Source organism: Aspergillus welwitschiae (genome assembly GCF_003344945.1).
Source record: "Aspergillus welwitschiae strain CBS 139.54b unplaced genomic scaffold BDQ94scaffold_75, whole genome shotgun sequence".
Classification (NCBI taxonomy): domain Eukaryota; kingdom Fungi; phylum Ascomycota; class Eurotiomycetes; order Eurotiales; family Aspergillaceae; genus Aspergillus; species Aspergillus welwitschiae.
In genome coordinates, this window is record NW_020798769.1 from 24,398 (window position 1) to 43,996 (window position 19,599).

At 44.3% G+C, this 19,599-nt stretch overlaps 6 protein-coding genes across 6 annotated transcripts; 1 reads left to right on the plus strand and 5 right to left on the minus strand.

Annotated features, from left to right (window-relative positions):
* Positions 1–4,481: 4,481 nt before the first annotated feature.
* BDQ94DRAFT_176008 (DUF2841 domain-containing protein) lies at positions 4,482–6,205 on the plus strand (the record flags this gene model as incomplete). Its single annotated transcript, XM_026772602.1, has 5 exons — positions 4,482–4,514; positions 4,570–4,774; positions 4,838–5,251; positions 5,307–5,489; positions 5,553–6,205. The coding sequence occupies 5 exons, from the start codon at positions 4,482–4,484 to the stop codon at positions 6,203–6,205; spliced, it is 1,488 nt and encodes a 495-aa protein (XP_026620007.1).
* Positions 6,206–7,039: 834 nt separating this feature from the next.
* On the minus strand, positions 7,040–7,737 carry BDQ94DRAFT_164022 (uncharacterized protein; the record flags this gene model as incomplete). The annotated part of the gene is made up of 3 exons (XM_026769879.1): positions 7,040–7,292; positions 7,346–7,553; positions 7,593–7,737. 3 exons carry the CDS (start codon positions 7,735–7,737, stop codon positions 7,040–7,042), a joined length of 606 nt encoding a protein of 201 aa, XP_026620008.1.
* Positions 7,738–11,910: 4,173 nt separating this feature from the next.
* On the minus strand, positions 11,911–13,242 carry BDQ94DRAFT_164023 (uncharacterized protein; the record flags this gene model as incomplete). The annotated part of the gene is made up of 1 exon (XM_026769880.1): positions 11,911–13,242. One exon carries the CDS (start codon positions 13,240–13,242, stop codon positions 11,911–11,913), a length of 1,332 nt encoding a protein of 443 aa, XP_026620009.1.
* A 1,031-nt stretch (positions 13,243–14,273) lies between these two features.
* On the minus strand, positions 14,274–15,009 carry BDQ94DRAFT_164024 (uncharacterized protein; the record flags this gene model as incomplete). Its single annotated transcript, XM_026769881.1, has 3 exons — positions 14,274–14,600; positions 14,665–14,870; positions 14,925–15,009. 3 exons carry the CDS (start codon positions 15,007–15,009, stop codon positions 14,274–14,276), a joined length of 618 nt encoding a protein of 205 aa, XP_026620010.1.
* Positions 15,010–15,475: 466 nt separating this feature from the next.
* On the minus strand, positions 15,476–15,896 carry BDQ94DRAFT_154720 (uncharacterized protein; the record flags this gene model as incomplete). Its single annotated transcript, XM_026768342.1, has 2 exons — positions 15,670–15,896; positions 15,476–15,615 (listed from the first exon to the last, which is right to left on the minus strand). Coding segments are annotated over exons 1-2 (217 nt in total), but the record flags the coding sequence as incomplete, so codon positions are not given.
* Positions 15,897–16,169: 273 nt separating this feature from the next.
* BDQ94DRAFT_185628 (patatin-like phospholipase family protein) lies at positions 16,170–19,401 on the minus strand (the record flags this gene model as incomplete). Its single annotated transcript, XM_026774936.1, has 5 exons — positions 16,170–17,140; positions 17,189–17,215; positions 17,268–17,721; positions 17,771–18,331; positions 18,387–19,401. The coding sequence occupies 5 exons, from the start codon at positions 19,399–19,401 to the stop codon at positions 16,171–16,173; spliced, it is 3,027 nt and encodes a 1,008-aa protein (XP_026620012.1).
* Between the last annotated feature and the right edge of the window lie 198 nt (positions 19,402–19,599).

The window sequence follows — 19,599 nt, forward strand, 5'->3', positions numbered from 1 at the left end:
TTGAGCCAGCATCAACATTACCCAATGAGCAGTATCAACGTAGCGAGTTGACATTCTGTTGGTACCAAATACTGGAACCGACAAGGGTACAGTCAATACCACTAGTCACATTGATACAGAAGATCTTAGAGGGGAAGCTACGCGGTCTCGTCTAAGGAGGCTGGCGCTTATTGTAGTAACACATCATACATGTCATTTCGTATTTTACTTTTTCTGTCTTTTATATTTTCTGATCACGTCGTTGTGGAGGCCTAGTAACCAATAGTATACTAGAATAACACGTAGGAGGATTATCTCCTACAGCAGGTTTCATGTGAGCAATATCCAGACCTTGGACTTTTGCCATCATCAAGCTGCCAGATAGAGGATAGTACCTTTCATTTCCACCTTTGTATCCTTAGAGCGCAAATAAGTCCGTAAGTGTGCCAGGCTCTAACCCTCGAGGGTCGGTAATACTTGGGATCCCGAAAAGGATAGGTTTTTCGTCCGCTGCCACTGAAGCTGGAACTTGAGTTTATAAGTAAGTCGGCTTCTCAAGCAGTAAAATTAGACAGGGAAAGCTGATCTTGGAAGCCCATTATATTATCCAGACACAATTTTCTTTGTTCATGGGTCACTGGCAAGCTACAAGTCCCTTAGAGGACTTCTTCTCCAAGTTCTACTCTTCGACTCTTCCAAAGCTTCTCTATATGCTGGCAAGACATCTCTACCCTGAGACGAGTTTTGGGATTAATCTCCGTTTTAATTGCGAGCTACCAAAACCACATTGGTGGCCTATTGAAATTGCATACATCCGCCCGTCTGGACTGAATAAAAGGGGTGAGTATACCAGCGATTACAAAATTGTGGCAGAGAGTTAATAGACGGCAAGATCGTATAAAGGTCCTAACTCACATGCTCAATTCCTATGAATTCTATGACACTGTGACTGTCAGAAATTTCCGGCCAAGGAGCAAAATAACAAATAGGGAAATGAAATCAATAGTCAGATTCATATGTCGTTGCTTGAAGAAAAAGGAAGATACTAGTAAGTATCAATCCTCCTAAAGCTCTTTTTAATCTACTAATCAGGTATACAGCACGGGTGAGCAAAACTGATTGCCATTCAAATTCTCATATAACTGCCTCGCTACCCCGGAGTCCAGAAGAGGCAGCGGTACCAAAGAAGATCACCATAGAATCGTTGCTCCTGTGATACTGAAAGAGAGAACGAGAGATATCTCTGCGGCGAGGCTCTTATTTTTGACAAGGGGGTTCATTGAAGGGTGTGTATGTCACACTCATTGACTGCTGGCACAACGCTTTCAAATGTTGCTTGATAAATTCCATTCCATAAAGCCCCACGTACACTGTGCTTGTTTCACTTTGAACTTGACATCTTCAGCACCAATCATCCGTTCGGTGCGGGTGCCTCTGGTCCATGTGAACCTCAATACCCAGAGTTTCTAGGTATTTAACCATGTGATATCTCAATGGATCGAATGAAACCTTGATCCACGCGAGATAGGCTGACTTGAGCTTGTACTTGGCTTGGTATTTTGTGCCAAGTAGCAGGAGAGGATCCCCAGTCTCAAACCTGGGCCCAGTCATTTGTAGATACGAACTGGATATAGACCCTGACATAAAGCCTTCCTCCATTCTCTTCTTCTCATGGACTGAAAGGAATGCTTCAAACAGGTAGCTGCCATCCATATATTGGTGGATCTCGATAATCGGATGTCGGAAGCCGAGCCATGCGCGAAAATAAGCAATAGACCCTCTGAGTGGGACCCCGATATAATCAAGTGAGTCGGCGACGTTTTCCATCATAAAAGACAGACTATATGACTATAGCAGCTTGCAGGCAAATAAGCAACACAATAGCAGAGAAGAATAAGCGTAGAGATCCCGGACGTGATTAGGAACTGTTACAGACGCTACTGCCGGGGGGTGCAGCGTCTATTAAAGCCGAAAAACTGCCTGGTAAATGTATATGAGTGACTTTTTATTTATTTTATATTTTATTTCTATTTACGGTAGATACAGAATTGGGATGCTCAACCGGAGTTATGCATATACATCCGAAAGGGCACTGGCATGTTCCTTGGGTGATTGCAGTATGTATTATAATAATCATTGTTGTAGGCAAACCTTACTAGAAGTGGTATAGCGCGGAGTTATGTCCCTCTAGGCCTCCGTGTTTGCCTCTGATTAGCCCAATGCGAGTTAGACTAGTCAATACTCGCATCAACTCCGATCGAGGCACAGCGACGGCACGCAGACCGGTGGGATGCTATGGGTGGCTACCTTTTAGATTATACTAATTGAAAATTAAAGGGCTAATTCTACCCTGATTATGCCCGCCGTAAAAGCCTTACACTGGTGGCTGTTCAATTTACGCTCAGCGTAGAGTTATATTACCTTCAGGTCTGGTTGGGTCGTGTTCCCAGGACCGAGAGAGCCTGGCGGATTGGAACTAGTACAACAATGGGATTGGGAATCTACCACAAGTGTTCTATATAACTTTAGACTATTGACGCGAAATTAGTCGGACATACCAAGGGGAAAGTCCCGACTTAACATCAGCAAGTCATCGGCAAGCGATATATGCGATTATGCATGCCAGTGACCAGCGAATCCTCCATTACTAATCTCCCATTAACATGGGTATTTCTAGTAGTAAGCTAGTGGAAAAGCCTTTTGTACATCTCTATACACACCTTGCTCCTTGCTCCCTGACCATTTACTAAACCTACAACATCCCACAAATTCATCCTCGCCGCATTTACTATGTACGCACTAGCTGCAGTGCTGTTTCCAATTCTCTTTTGCATACTTGCAAAATGCGGATTTTTCGGTGATTACTTATCTGAAATCTGGGACGGACTGTTGGAGCCGTATAGGTTAGTACCATCAAATCTTTTCATCCTGCCCGAAATTCTTGTTCAGAGTCTAACATCATCCAGAGAGACTGCATGGCAGCCGCCGGTCTAAGCTTTCTAATACCTCAGTCAGTCAAAGAAGTACATCATCGGATAATGAAACTATGGCCATTGCTATTGATTACACCCTGGCACGGGAGACGGCACTGTGGTGCACCTGTTATAAAAGGATAACCGTTACTCTCCTATTCTTTCGCCCAGCCCTGTCAGAATGTAGACTAGAAAAAGACAAACAATGCCCAATTACAGTACTGTGAATTTATACTTATAAATATTACTCTGTAATCTAAAGATGCCTCTTCATATTTACCATTTTAAGCGTCACCGCACAGACCCTATAGAACTAGTGTATCTTATCATGTCATCCAGAGCCCCTACCCGCGCCCCTGGGCGGCAAGAACTTACTCTGGAACCATAATTAGCCGGGGATGCAGTTGGCATGAGCTGAGGTAAGACTGCCTTCTGCGTTCCGCGGCGTCGATCTCCGGTCCGCTGGACGAGTGCTGGCTGAATATTATCAGCTTTTCCAGGGCCCTGTGAGACCAGTTGCCTATGTAAAAGCACTCAATCACATGATTTAAGGGCGAGTGCACATTGGTTAAGCCAAGCGGATCTGGTGATATGGGCTATGGTCTGTGAGCACGCGTATTGTTGGTAGAACACTGGAAGGTCGGGGGAGGAATAGTCTGCTTTTGCAACTAAAGAATCAATTAACTGCTTCAGACGACGGTAAGTAACATAAGGAGTTATTGCTGATACAGATTGGGCGAGTATATTCAAAACGCACTGGATCAGATCTCGGGAAACTTCCACTCGACGCCATTGCGTATCGGCGGCGTTATCTCAAAGGTAAGTCGATCTCGAATGATATTACAAATCGTGTTAAGTGGATTGTTCCATACCTCAGTCGGTCCCACATAGGACCAACTAGACGGGTTTTTGAGTGACAATACATTACATGTAATAAAAATGGAGTACTTTTGTTCTGAGAGAATATCACGCAGGGCATTAGATAAGTCTTGTTACTCCGAATAACATGCATGTTGCTCCACCCTCTGATCATTACCAGGCGCAGCTGTCTCTGTTACATTGGTCATATCTGATTGAAATACTAGTAGCCGCTGTCCATTCGTGTTTCGGCCTAATGCAACCATGGATCACCCATCTTACTACAACCCAACCACACGCCCTCGGCGCGATACCAATGAGATCTCGAGATAATGGCCTCGGGGAGGGGAACCATGCTACACTAAAAATGTAGATCGATATTACTTTTTCCATAGAGACTATCTCGATCTATTACTTGCTGTCACGGGCTACGTATACAAGTAGAATGCACTACCCACGTCTCCCAGAAACTTGCCTTTTTCCTTTGAAGTGTACACTTCAATCTGTCTATTATCCTTTCAATTCAGCATCAGAGAATTCAACCGTCTTATCTTAAGTTGATTTCAGGAACCCTAACACACACACAGCCCCTAAACCTGTACGAATCTCCATATGAGAGCAAAAATAGTACTTAATACGATGGCTGGTATCAACAGGGAAATTCCGTCCACCATGGAAAGTGAAATCAGATGGAACAGTGATCCAGTAAGTATCTCGAACATAAGGTAGAATCTATATACTAATATTAATGATCTAAAAGGTTATATCTTCTTTTTTGTGTACACCGACCAACCTGCCTTATGCTCACTATTCCCTGATTTTCTTGAATGACAACGGTGAACCCCAGGTGGTCGAGTCTTCTTCAATCCAAGACCATCATACTACTGTCTTTACCCCTGAAGTGCGTGATAGATTTTTGGAAATCATTGGTGTAAAGACTGGATATAAAAATCATTCAATTGACAGTACGTACTTTTCCTTTACTTTACCAACATACTTTGCAACTGTCTAACATCGAATAAACATAGGCCTCAATCTAGCTACGCCCAGCTATGACTGCTTGGAGAAGGCATCTTACCACCTCCGCAAGAAGAGGCGTAGGGCCAATACCAAAGACTTTGTTCCGGTCATGCCAACATCCGGATCTGAATTACCCAGCTCGCTACCGGGTGCAGAAGATGACAGGATCGGGCTCAAAATCAGTGAAACTGATCGACTGAAACAGTACTACGCAGACTCCTTGAAATACTTCAAGCAGGTCAACTGCCGCGTCATTTTAAAGGCTTTTATCAAGTTTATTGAGCCGTGCAAGCAAACGAAGCATCCTTACAACGGGGGTAATCCAAAGGATTGCAATACCAAAGGCGACCCAGAAAAAACAAAGCCTGAGTGGTGGCCACGTGATATTAGACACCGTGAGCCAGATCACCTGTCGAAACCAGGTACTTTATTAGTTTCCTTTATATATAAACACTTGATGCTTACAGAATATGACAGAAAGAATCGGCCTTATAGTCCACATTATGTGTAAACTGGGCCGAAGTGATATTACAGCAGACCGTCTTCTGGAAATTGCATATAGCTGTAAATTAAATTTGAAAGATCCGGAGAAGTTTGCTATTATCGAGGAGATCCTCAACGTACGGAAGATAGAGGAAAAATATGAGCATAGAGCTATTGGTAAGTGGCCACAGACTTCCAATGAATGATTCTTTATAGAAAATATATCTAAAGTGTGTCTAGATCCATCAACGGTCCTACTCGTGGTAGACCGCACACTGCCCTCTAATGGTAAAAAGAATACAGATTCGGTCACCAAGCTCAAGCCAAGATCCCAGCCAAAGAAGCTAAGAGAGTTGAAGAAAGCAGACTTGAATCCTTCTCCTTCAGGTGCACAAGAATCACCATTCTCCGCCAAACCCAACGACATGTCTGTACCTACTACAGTAGAAGACAGAAATCAGTTCGATGAGTCGGAGAGACCGGACCGATTATGCGTCACACCATCCAATAATTATTATAGCCACTACTCAAATACTTTTATTGAGGCACCCACGACCCAAGGACTGAGCACACCTGCTGAACAGACTTCAATCAACTGCCTGGCCCAGGCGACCTTTCCGGATGCCAGCAGTGCCGAGTATTGCTTAACAGCAGCGCCATCACAGAACTTTGTCAGCCAATATGCGCCCTGGACGCCCTCCTTTAGAGGAACCTATTCTATTTCTCAGGATTATAGATCCACAGCCAGCCATGGCATGTCAGAGAATCTCATGCACTATCCAGTGGGAATTATTCCCAACTCTGACAGCGTTGCCCAACCGCCGACGCCCGGGTGCTGGGTCGTTCCAGCCTTGCCAACGCAACCTGGGGCGAACCAAGGATGGGGCTACTAGCAGCCCTTTTGAGCTTGCATGGGTTAATAAATGGCTCATCTGTGATCTCCTGCGAGTTAGACCGTTAGCTATTCCTGATGAATCTCTTGCTTCTTTATCCCTAGTTATGATTTTCATTCTTTTGTTTATGTACATGTGCACCTAGAGGGTTACATGTCAGAGCCAGGTATCTTAGCACAAGAATGTTGAACATCACAGCATATCCTGCCATATTTAGCTGTTGGCGTCTGGAGTAGTCTGCTTAAACTCAACTCGAAGGCTCCAGATTGGGACAGTATTAATCAAGATCGACTCTCTGAAGCAGTAAAACTGCTTTTCGAAGACCATATGAATCAACAAACTATCGAGGAAAACAAGAGAGTAGGCTAGGAGAGCAAGATCTAGGGAATCTGTGCCACGCCGTTCACTGGCCTGTAATAAGGAGAAAGAAAGATTTAACATCAGAATTCAATAGAGCAGAGGCAAAAGGAACGGGGATCACAACAGTGGATATGTAGATCTAAGCAAGATCTCTAATACATCTAATCAGATAGATTTAAGCGAGAGGCAAAGCAGTAAACCTTTATCTTGGCGCCCAGGGCATTATTATTCTGATCTGACTTCTGACCAACGCAGCCAGAGCACATATGTTATAAAGTAACCTGCCCACCGCTCCAGTTGCTATAATAACAAAGATAATTGGGCTTCTAGCACAGATCCTTGTAATATCGAAACAGCTTTTCAGTGCAGACTCATTCAGTGCAGCAGTCAGCTTCATCCTTACCCTTTCTCTAGCCTGCAGATGATATTCATCTTCAGACTCAGGAAAATAGTCTTCTGAGAGAATTCGGCCTCTTATCTCTGTATACTCTCGCTTGGTTTGGGCAACACTCTATGAAAACCCGCCTTGATTTCGGCTTCATGCTCTCGCTTTATTGTTTCCAGTTTGAAGAGTTTATATGCGATAGTCAGACCTATGGACACTGCCATGGTAAGACCAGTTGCAATCACAGTCATCATGGCCATAATTGACCAAGCACCGCTTTGAGCTGTATATATATTGACCATCGTACTAACAAGTCCTGCCATAGCATTCAGTAGTGTTGGTCTGCCTGATTGTGAGCTTTTACACTTTTTATTTAATTTATGTACCGGACTCACATGAATAACTTATTCACCAGCCAGATATAGTTATTTCTTATTTTCCATGAGAGCCATATCATAATAGTAGCACCCAATGTAAGGCAAAAACAGGATATTGCAAGAAGTGGTGGATTCCTGATAGTATTGATAATGGTTGCTTCAACACTCTCCTTCATATGATCATTATCCAAAGATTTTGTTTTTTCCTGAAGAGAGGTAAATGTGCCTGGGACCACAAGATATCCAGCAAGTAGAATCTAATGACCGGCACCTGCGAGAATATTATAGAACCAGGGGATATAGTCTAATTCGAGGAGCATTTGCATATAACGGGTTTCGATAGTTGTAAATGACTCAACCTGATAAAGATCAGGTTTCTCATCAGCTGATGACTGTTTTTCTTTTCGCATCTTGTTTTCTTGTTTCTTAGCATCATACATGCGGCTTGGGGGTCCAATATAGCTACATAGCTTACCCACTTAAGCTACAACTAGCAGATAAGGAAACGGCGCGCAGCACTCTGTAGGCTGACACGTTTTAAATTGAGTCTGACCGGGAAATCCCAAACGAATCCAGTTACTATGCAGGCAGAGATTATGTTACATGAAGTACCCCGTATGAGCCGTCGTCTACATATTGGTGACCCACCTCAGGCTGCGCGCCAGAGGTCACAACAGCCACACATGTGGGCTTCACAAGAAACGTATAGATTCTCTATATCGGTTATTAGGCCTCAATTAATGCCTTTCTAAACATGAAATGGGTTTTTGAAGGTGAAATACATGCATGGCTATAGACAGGCCGCAGCCATTCAACACATTCCTATAATGCGTGCTGGTCGCAGGTGCATAATGAACCCCGATACCTTCATTACAGATAGTCAGGTGTACATATCCCAGTTAGACTGAATATCCCTGCTGTTTCGCCCTTCTTATTTGCCAGATCAAGAGAGCCTGTACAAGCAAGGGTACCTTTTGAAGCTAAGCGACTGTTTATATAATCAGCTGCATGTAATATACCAGCTTCACAGCCTTCTATAGTTAGAGGTGCCGAGTCCTCACAAGAGGCCAGCTTTTTGTTAGGTATAAACATTAATGACCCGTAATAATCATCACTTTTAATATCAGTTTTCGTGCACCTAGATTATACGTCGGTACTAATGATCATATGATATTACGTTGGAATGGAGCATACCCATTTTGGACAAGCTTTCCGCAAGCTGACTTGAGGGAGGATGTGGTTATTGCCGGGCGGGAACAAAATTCGGTGAAAGAGCAATAAAAATCTGTTTTATAGCTCGAGTCTAGAATTTCACCCCATCCTACATTACTGCTGCTGGCTCTACTAGTAGAAGCTGTATCGCTGATAGAGCTGATAGAGCTGGTAGAGCTGGTAGAGCTGGTAGAGCTGGTAGAGCTGGTAGAGCTGGTAGAGCTGGTAGAGCTGGTAGAGCTGGTAGAGTTGGTGGACATTGGTGACGTAGTTCTCAAGATGCTAGCTTTAGAGATAGTATTCGCAATCATAGAACCTTGCTTGGTCAAACTTGCCTGCTTATCACCTATTGTCGTAGTCATTGCGTTTGATATAGAAGTTAGTCCTGATAATGATGTCCCGAAGTGTTGCCCTGAGGATGGGAAACTGTCTCTATGACTTGCTGAAAATATCGGAAAGGACATGTCCAATGAAGAATCACTCATCGTTGTTCCTGTTCTAAGAGAATTTACCGTGGTGGTACTTGTACTTGCTGACCAACATGCACCTGTTTCCAACGTGGTTATATCTGCTCGGCTGGTAGCCAGAAGAGATGATTGCGTCTAGTGAAGAGTGAATATAAAGCGATATATGCTTGGGATTTAGATATGCGTACCCATTCTGCGGACTGTCCCGTATACGAGCCACTTTGGTCACTGTTCACGTTGTTTGCTTCCGAATTGTTTAATGAGATGTTCGGCTCTGTAACATCACCATCCCCCTGTCCACGTGTAATCAGGATATCAAAACAAGAGGCATATAGCTGATCAGAACAGCATTAGAAAGAATAAAGAACAGTTCTTCATAGGGAGTATACCAGAAAGCCACCATCAATCTTTTGTGTTGTGTTCAACATCCAATAAACAACGAAAGTGTTTGTAGCATAGATCTCGAATGGAATCTGGAAACTACCAGAACAAATATCACTTTTATCCTGTGGCAGCTCTAGACCTAGCAAATCATGAGTATATGCCTCTGACCCTGAAATACAGTCCATACCCTTCCCATTATTCTCGGCAAATTCTAATATATCCGAGAGACTTCTGCTATCAGGGGATTCGCTATTATTCGTACCATACCAGTGAACCTCACCTTGAACTGAAGCGTTCTGATGATAGCGGGGGCAAATAATAGCACCGGGCTGTGCTTCTAAGCGAGGCCACTCGCTGTGCTGCAGTGGTATACGCTGAGTCTCCATACAAAAATTCAGTTCTAGGTTGGCATCAAGCATTTGGTTGTATGGAAGGAAGGCCATAGCCGGGGCTATATTGCACTGTAAGTATCGATGGAAGATGTTTATAGATGAACATACTAAAGTTTCGCATATATCCTGGTTGTCCAGCTCGTAAACCAGTCTCGATATTCATAACTTCCAAACTCTACATTTGTCATTGTTAACGAAACTATATGATTTTTTCATACAGTTAGATTACCTGTATCCATGCCCTCACATGAGTAACATTAAGTATGACTTGGGTCACTATAAAAAAACTTATGTGTAACATTTTGAATAAAATTTCGAAAACAGTCTTGTGAAGGGATCAAGTAGTAGCAGAATATTGTGCTTTATAAACTATAGTGATATAGCCACTCCATTTTCAGTATATTGGATCTATCTACCTCCAATCTAGTTCTAAACCAACTATTATACTACTATAGGCAGTTTGTGCCGCATTATGAGACACCTTGTCTATAATCACCGTTCTGTAGTTATTGCTTTCATTGGGTGGTTGGTGAAACCATCATTGGATAGTCCGCAGTGAAACCGGAGTGGCAACCCTCCTCACTAGCGCCGAATAATAAATCCGAACTTTAGGTGATTATTATTAATCATTCAGAATCCATGGATGAGTTAAAGTTCAGTAATACACTAGATACATATTGAGCAGTAGTCTACGTCACGTCATTCTATAGCGTTAAGCTGAATTAGGTAATGTTCAACACGCAAAATGCGTTAGTCTTATCGTCTGACCCGGGGAACCAGCGCTGGAAACGGAGTCGGAAACGGAGTCGGAAACGGAGTCGGAAGAGTTGGAGATGCTGGTGGGTACAAGGTTTGGAGTGGGAAAAGAGACCAAAAGGTTAGGTCCGCTTGCCGATCATATTCCTTGCTTTGGTGGAGAAATTTTCCATCCGAGACTATCCCGGATCTGGTATTTCTATGATGAGGCAATGAACCATTGGAGGATTACCCGAATCTAGCGTTATCATTGTCAAGTAAGGAAATATTTTATTACTAGGGATCTAACTGTTACTCTTCATGCTTGCCAAGAGTTGAATCAGTAAGAGAGTTCATCAAGGAAATTTGCGGACATTGCGCGCGACAGATGTTTACGAATAACTCCTTTTTGAGTATGATTGAGCATGCCAACATTAACATTGTATAAACAAATGACAAAGACAAGTCCCATTCAGAGTTTTCCATATACCTAATCGATCATGACCTTTAGTGCTTCATGACGTAAGGCGCCCAGAGCCATTCACCAGATTTCTGAACTTATCCCTGGCTTGTTGTTCAGTTTTCTTCAGCTCACGCGTGCTCCCAACTAATTGAGTGACAAGTTTTGCCAGGTCGTCCACCAGAATAATGCAGGTGTCAATCTTCTGGATCACACCTGCACTACAGGCTTCATATCTGAAGTCCCTGTTACATCGCGCTCAGCTCATAATTATATCACTATCATTGAACTATCACATACGTCTGTAAGAATGAGGGACAACCATTGCTAAGCACCGGACTAATAATTTAATTAGTGTGTATATTTGAGTCTGAAGTACAGTACATACACTGTATCCCTGTGATTGACATCTGTGGTTCGATCCATTACCATAGACCAAGATCATGAAGTCTTAAACTCTCGTATTTGGTGGGCTTATTCAGGGTAGCTGTATGTATTGCCTGGATATATATAAGATGAATAAGAAGTTGCAAAACACTGGGCTTAATGCCTCTCTTTATAGCTATCGAGCTAAGAAGATATGTTTATGCATATACTCCACAGTAAGGACATTACTACGAAGAGGCCCACAACGCACCCAGAATAACTAGGTCCACTAGTACTTAGTTTACTTCTTCCGATAATTTCGCTAGAGTTTTAGGATATTTTTTGATTGATCATTACGACGTCTGTTTTGGACTTATAAGAGTAATGTAGTTTGAAGAATAATGCTGATCTTGGTTTAATATTACCAGTCTCATCTGTAATCGTCTCTTTCTAGTAGCTATCTAAACTGTATATTCAAAAGGAACTATAAAACAAAACTTTACCATCGAGAAACCTGCTATGAACCCATTAGGTTGCCGGTTACTGCTTGCTTTAGACTGACCGCATCTATCGATGGTGCCTGCCGGCCTGCAACCTCTTTAATTGCTTTGTTAGAAGGCTAATTTGCATCTCAATATCCCTGTATCTGAGTTTATTACTTGCGGAACCCGCAGGATCATCATTTGGGAAATCAGAGTCGATCTTAGGCTGTCTTGCTCTCCCACGACGCTTCCTCGAGCGGGAGACATTGGCTTGTCGAGTCCGGGGGCCGTCATAAGAGAATACCGAGGTGGCCGAATCCGAGTCGCTGTCTGTAGTAGCTCTGTCACTGTAGTCCTCGGGGTTGCCGTAGTCTTCCGGGTCATGACCCCAGTACGCCCTTTCCATTTCCCGAGCCTTAGCATAGATAGTCCAGTCTCCATACAGGCTACTACCAGCAGTAATCCGTCTTATGAATCCCCGTCTTTCCAACGATACTTGACCATTCGCCCACTTTATTAGGATCCTGGTGTGGGGGTATGTCTCCTTCTTTGGCCGAAGCTCTAGCACAGCAGCACGCCGTTTGTGGTCATCATCTTCGGGGACTTTCCAACCCACGCCGAGAACATCTTGAACGTCCCTACGGGACTTCATATAGACCAATTTCTTGAAGCCTGTGATATCCTCGTATTCTTCAGTCGCGGTTCCAGGAGTCGTCCACGAGACCTGTTCCGTGGTTCGTTTATCCCATGGCTGTGAAGAGCCCGCGCGAATCCGATAGATGGGGCACTGCCTACTTCCATACCGAACAAAAATCTGACTGCCGGTCCCCACTGGCCACCAGTATAGCACTTTGCCATGTGACAAGGTGCTGTACTCTTTTCGCGTTCTGATTTCCAAAAGCTCTAGTCCATTAAGACCATCCTCAGTTTCAGCCTCTGATTCGGACTCAGGATCGGAGTATGAAAATGCCGAATCTGCATCAGAGTCAAGCTGTTCTTCCATATCTGCTGGTCGGGGACCAAATTGCTCCTCTGCGTATTCACGGGAAAAGTTCCATTCCAGAGGAAGTTGATTCTGCTTGTTGAACTGGTGAAAAAGGTTCTGTACCCTGTCAAACAATATCCATTCCTGTCTCATTGAACCATTGATTCTCCCCGGCTCTCTAAGCTTTTGCCATTGTCTCCATGTCAAGTCATAGTGGCCTTCAGGTATAGTTCCAAGCTCCATGCCTACATTGTGCTTTTTATTCTCTGCACGAATAGCCCGGTTTGCTTGTCGAATCAGTGATTCAATCTTCGAAAATTGAGGATCACGTCTCCGAAACTCAGCTTCGATTTGATCACTGTATTTTGCATAGAACCCTTCTCTGATTTTATTGACCCACTCCGATATCCCGGGTTTCTTGCGACGGCGCATTGTAGCAGTTGGAGGTTGATCATCAGGGCCCTCTGTAAATTCCACATCCATCATTTCTAAGTCTTCCTGGCTATTCTGGCTGCCTTGTTCGTCCTGATGGTCTTGATTGCTCTGGTTGTTCTGGTAGGCGTGACTGCTGTTAACATCGTCACCGCTTTCATGATTATCATCATCCGCAATAGGATCCTGTCGCTGTGGTAGTTGATAAGGCTTTGTTCGGGAAGCTTTCCGATTCTTCTTCTTGGACCCCATGGTCTTGATAGCAAAGATATTCGAAGTCTAGTATCCAATGGTAGAAAAGTTGGATAGATGCTGAGTACTCTGCACTGATGCCTATAACATTCCAATAACTCTCTACTATGTGATGTGGATATATCCACTTTATATAGTACTGAGTATCCTCTGTCGAAAAAGGCGCGCAGCCACGCTGAAAGTGATAGATGGCTGCCTAGCATACTCTATCATATGATTTAAGGTCACACGAGAATCGATAAATCCCACAGTAATCTTGGCTTGTTTGTTCTGATACTGATATGTTTAGGTTCTTAAGGATATCTATCTCCTCCTACATGTGGTAAGTCTCAATTCACCGTATCCTACAAATTACGCACTAAAAGAGTTTCTGTACCAGTTACTACCACTACATGACCGCAAAGATGAGTGTAACTATGCAGTCTACTACCTCGGAACTACCGGGACTGCAAAGCCTACAGTGCAAAGGCTTGACCATTACTACAGCACAACCAGTATTTAAACGGCATAACAATAACGCTGACTATATTACATCACTCCTCGTATATACACCAATTCCTGAGAAAAGTCCTAGCAGCTTCATTCTTTCTGGTACAGAAACCGTGACAGTGTTTCAATCACATGTCCCACAACTAGCAGCGGCATCATCTGGTCCTTTACCATTGTCCTATCTTATAATTGTATCTATAATAATTACGGTACTCTTTACAGAAATATAGATATGCAGCGTAATCTCCTAATGTCAACAATATAACTCATTCATATGTTTTACTGGATTCTCAAGTAGACCGAGGCAGATTCATTGTAGACTCGAGTGCCTGTAAAGAGATAATGGTCTGCTTCAAGGCCTCAGAACAGTGCATACATCTCAGTTGGTAGTATTCAGCTACTGCTACCCATTGCTGGACATCTTGTTGAAGATGACTTATTGTCTGTTGAGCCTCTGTGATAGTAGACTCTTGGACGCAAATCTTCTCTTCTGCAACCGTTTTCTCATCTTGCAATGACGATACTCGTTCCATCCAATTTGCTAGTATTTGGGTGAGCTCTGCATTTTCCCGCTGCAGTGTCTGCACCCGATCACTGAGACTCAGTTGGACATTTTCCTAGCAATCATATAGTCAGTTTCAGTACCAAGACTAGTAGCGATGGGCGGTACTAGCACAGTACTTTATCAGTAGTTTCTGACCGAATGGCATAGAAGCTTTCCCCTACCCCCTGGCACAACTGCTTGTACGCACCCACAGAATGCTTACTGAGATGTTTCTCAAAGAGAGGTTGAAGGGAACTGTCATCGATTTTCCACAGATATTGGGTCGGTTCACCAGTTTTGAGGCGCACCTCAGAGGGGTCAATTCTCAGTCCCAGTGCTTCCCCTAAGCGGATCTGTTAGAAAGTTTTATGAATATCATCCACTGCCAGGAACATACAGATATGTTGTGAAAGACGCTTGCGACATATTACCCTCCAATATTTGCGATTTTCATTGCTTATCCTAGATAGGTGCTCTTCCATCTTAGACCTCTAAAGTCTATAAGCAATTCTTACTTTCTACACAGCCTTTTTAATATTCTCGGCTTAGCTAGTATTGGGTTAGTATTAGCGGGTGATCCTCCAGACTTCGAAAATGGAGTGGCACAATCTAGACTTTAGTTCTACAGAAATTGCTTTTGTATTGCAGAATGTCTTGGGATCCGATGATTGCTGGTCCCATCGTATTCTCTGCCTGGTACACTTCCCAATATACATCGTCTGAATTCCATTCCATGAATTACATATGTTCTTTTTGGGACATTCCGATGAAACTACCATGTGGTCTCTTGCTGTCTGTGATTATCACGAAAGAGCTCTTGATCCAATGTTACTCGGCCGCGGACCCGCACCATGAAGTGACAGTGAATATTGTCTTTAACAACTAATTGAATTTCACTAGATATCCTGCGTGGATAAAGTCTGACTTTCATCCTCTACAGGAGACATTGTCTGTGATTCCAAAGACGGTTGCCTCAGCTCGGCTCGGTATTGGATGAACTGATACCATTGCATTAGCTCATCCCTTAGACGTTCATTCTGGATTCGTGTGAAGGACGTCTCATTCAATGGCAGGGTGTATTGATCCTGCTAGTGTATAATCTTAGTGACAAATCCTTATCTGATTATAAGACTCAATCATACCGAACTTCCTACTGGCGGTGGCCAAGAATTGTTGTCCACCGAGTTGAATATAGTGGTACCTCTGGGATGCTCTATGATTAGGTAGACATTGGCATGGCATAACTCCACCATCTCATATGCTTTGTTTATCAGCGTTTGTTTCCGCTTCCAGAATTTATCGCGGTCGGATTTGCCTGGGTCTGGCCCTCCCATGTCAGCAGGGCGGAGGAAAAGAAGTCTGGATAATGATGCTCACTAGCACCGGGGTTATTCCAAGTGCAGTTCCTTTATAATGCCCAAGTAGTAGCGTGGGGCTTCGGTCCGACTGGATGTCCCGGTTCCGGCAGGAACCACTATTAGCCCCTTTACTGGAAGCGTGGTGTAAAAAAAAAAAGGGGAAAAAAAAAAAAAAAAAAAAAAAGAAAAAAAAAAGTCTAGATTCGAAATAATAATCTATCTTTGTAAAACTAATAGTTCTACTACAATTTCTGCTCTGAGTTAGACCGACCATTCCGTCGACTGCTAATCCGCCCGAAACTGCCCCACATTGATACAAACTCTCTTGATCCCCTGGCCACTGTGGGGCAATTCTGAATCCCGTTTTCTGCGCTTGCCTCGAAGCGAGATTTCGTAGGAATCGCACTTGGAGCAGGTTGCAGCAGTGGGGCGATCATGTGTGGTTCGGCCGAATGCCGCGCACATTTCTTGTTTTGTGATGATCGACTGCATGCATTCCGGAAATCCATTTATCCTCCAGCGTCTCTGCCTGCCAGCTTGCAAGTGGATGCTCACAGACTCCTCTAAGTGATGCACTAGAATAGAAACTGGCTTACGGTACCGCCTACAGGAAGAGCAAATATCCTCAACACCATTGAAGCGGCCCAAGGCATCACTATCAGTTGTGAAGTCGACTCGTTGGGACCAGAGACGCTCGAGAGCGGCTACTATGTGGGTTGCGTTTCCCTTACACCGGATCGTACCATGGCACCAGAACGGCGTTGTGCTTGTTTCAGGCGCGAGGTCTAAGACGAAGTAAAATCGGGCGACCAGCCATCCGATGGCGATGTCTTTGGCAACTCTGGCACTGCCTGTCTGAAGAATGACCAGGTTGCGATATTCATCCATGCTCTCAATACTGTCAATAGAATCGGGAATATCTTGTAGCTGTACGTTAAAGCGAGTATAGACTTCTTTTTGGTCAGCGTCTACATGGCTGACCATCGCCTGCCACTTAGGCTCTGTATCCATGGAAGACATCCAGGCGTCGAAACCCCGCCGGAGAAAACCATCCCTGAATACATGACGAAACTGGGGCGTTTTGTCGGGAGGTTGACTCATTTTCCCAGTGCCGAGAGACAAAAGTCGGGCAGGTTGCTTACGTGTAGGCCATATGCAACGGCATAAACGACGAGCAATATCGGCAGCAAAATTGTCTGTGAGCCCACCATCTTGGAAAGAGCCAATGCCTCGGATATAGGCAGGCGGGTAGAGGCTATATTGATGTCAATGATATGCGTTAGTGATACCTAATAGAACTTACAAAGGCGCTGCTGCTGTGGCTCTGGCGCTACGTGCGAAGACAGTCAGCATTGGGATCACTTCGCTCTCAAGTAACGTACGCTTCCCAAGTTTTTGGTTCTAGGCCAGCCTGTGCTGGACGAATGATGTTAAGTTCACAGGCTTCACAGTCACTGTTTTCTTTCACAATCTCGTGGCCGTTGAAATTGCCAAAAATAAAAGAGCGGGTGTTCTTAGCGATGCTCGCAGCAACGACTCCTACTTTAGTACTTGAGACTGTTGGCTTGGAAGATGGTTGAGCTTCGGAGTCAAATAGACGTGTCTGTTTCCCAAAGGCCTCCATTAGAGCCAAGTCAAAGACATGGCTATCATAGCAACCGTCATGAAGAAGCCACAGAAGCCACTTATGGACGCAGGAGATCAAATGAGATTGGGAAAATATCGAATTGCGTCGACGATCAAAAATCCGTCGTGCCAGACTCATGAATACTGTAATGCATGTCTGAACATCCCACCTCATTTTCAGAAGTCCCAGAATGCTGAGTCCCCCTACTTCTATTAGCCATAACAGTGTGAAATGTATGCCAAACCAGTATCTACTAACCTGAGCTGGTCCCAATTCCGAGATCAATCAGCTCCCATATCGGGCAAGATGGACCAAGGCTCTCCTGCACAAGTACAAGGAACTCAAGCGGAATAACACCTCGAACCCCGCCTCCATCAATTGCAAGTATTGTTGGATTCATAGTAGGGGGAAGTACATCAATCACCAATGGGGATTGATAGAGGCAGTACAAACACTCGGTGATTGTGAACCGGTACTCTATGTCTGATGCTGGCCTCCCGAATACCTGGGCGCAAATGTCGCACATTGTGTGGCCACAGGACAAAGAATGTTGAGCAGTACGAAGGAGGCAATATAGACAGATGCGGGTCGACCGCAGTCGACAAAGTCGGCCACGATAGGATAAGAGCTCTTCTTTACGAAGAGTTGCTGAATCTATCGACCCTCGCTCCAGTTTATCGAACAGGTAGACCATATTGCATTCAATCATATCTACCTGCTCCTCTTTTTCTTCAAATGAGGCGCACTGTGTGGATGAACATATTCCATGAAGAAACGAGTCTCGGTACAATGTGCGAAAAACCTCCCTGGGCTCATAGTCTACGATAAACATTAAATTCACTTGCGCGGAGATTTTGCAGGGGCACTGTCTTACCAACCGTTCCAGGTACGTAGAAATCCATAAGAAGGGCAGAAGCAATGCTTGGTATCAGGTCATCACAGGTATAACCAGCAGACAGCCCGACTTCACAGTAGTGGGCCAGGTGGTCTGTTATGTTTAAAGGTACTTCACGGCATTCTCTTGTAGCCCAGATAAAGTTGAAGGGTTGATCGATATGGGTCGCTATGTGCCCTAGGGCTGATTGAAATAGGCCAACCAGGTGAAGAGCAGTGAACTGTGCATGGTGATCTTGACGGACCTCTTGCATATCAGTGAGCTGGCCCAGGAGTAACGCCCGGAGACGTTCATGTCTTGCTCTTTCAGATAATCCAACATCTCCCACCTGAATCATATTGATGGAAGAAAAACTTGCTTCTATAGGCCGTGGGCTGGTTCGGCCATTCTGACTATATAGCTTCTCAGTTAGTATTGTTTCCTTTGACCCGACCACCCCACTGGAAAAAACGACTACTAGGCGCGGTCGTACAGCGGGCGGTAGGGAGGACGTTGACGGGTTATTCAAGCATGATATCAGGAATTCAACAAGGTCTGAAAAATCAGAGAAATCGTCGGCAAATATGCAGATAGCGTCTGCAAAGATAAACATCAACCGATACCAAATAACATGGAGAACTGCCTGTGCGGTTGCGGCTTCCCATGTGACCGGATGACTAACTCCAACCTCAGGCCGCCGCCCGGGACGAGGATCAAGCTGTGGATTTCCATCGGCAAACAAGATAGGATTAGGTGATTCTAGCGACGAGATATCATACCGTAGGCCTATAGCAGAGCCTGATTTGTGCCTTCCAATGTTATTCCGCGGGAAAAGTTGTTGAAGCGCTTTATTTTTTGCTATACCCCCAAGGAAGAGGCATAGAGAAGGCATCTGGCTAGCGGGGCTTGGCAACATCCGCAGGACATGACTCAGTCGATCATGGTCGTGGATGACAAACCGGTTGTCTTCGGCAAGCCCGACATCCAACCAGCTAATGTTCTCAGTGTGTCGCATGCTTATTATTCAAATTATGGTCCAAGGCAACACTGTACGATTTACTCGAGAATGTACCTGCATACTTATATTTACAGAATTAGATGGATGCCTGATTTCATTTCATTCACTTTCAGCTGATCGCGTCCTTTTTGAAGTAACCTAGTGTCAGAAAGTATACATCTCATGGGTGAGCAGTCCCTTGTTACAATTGCTCAC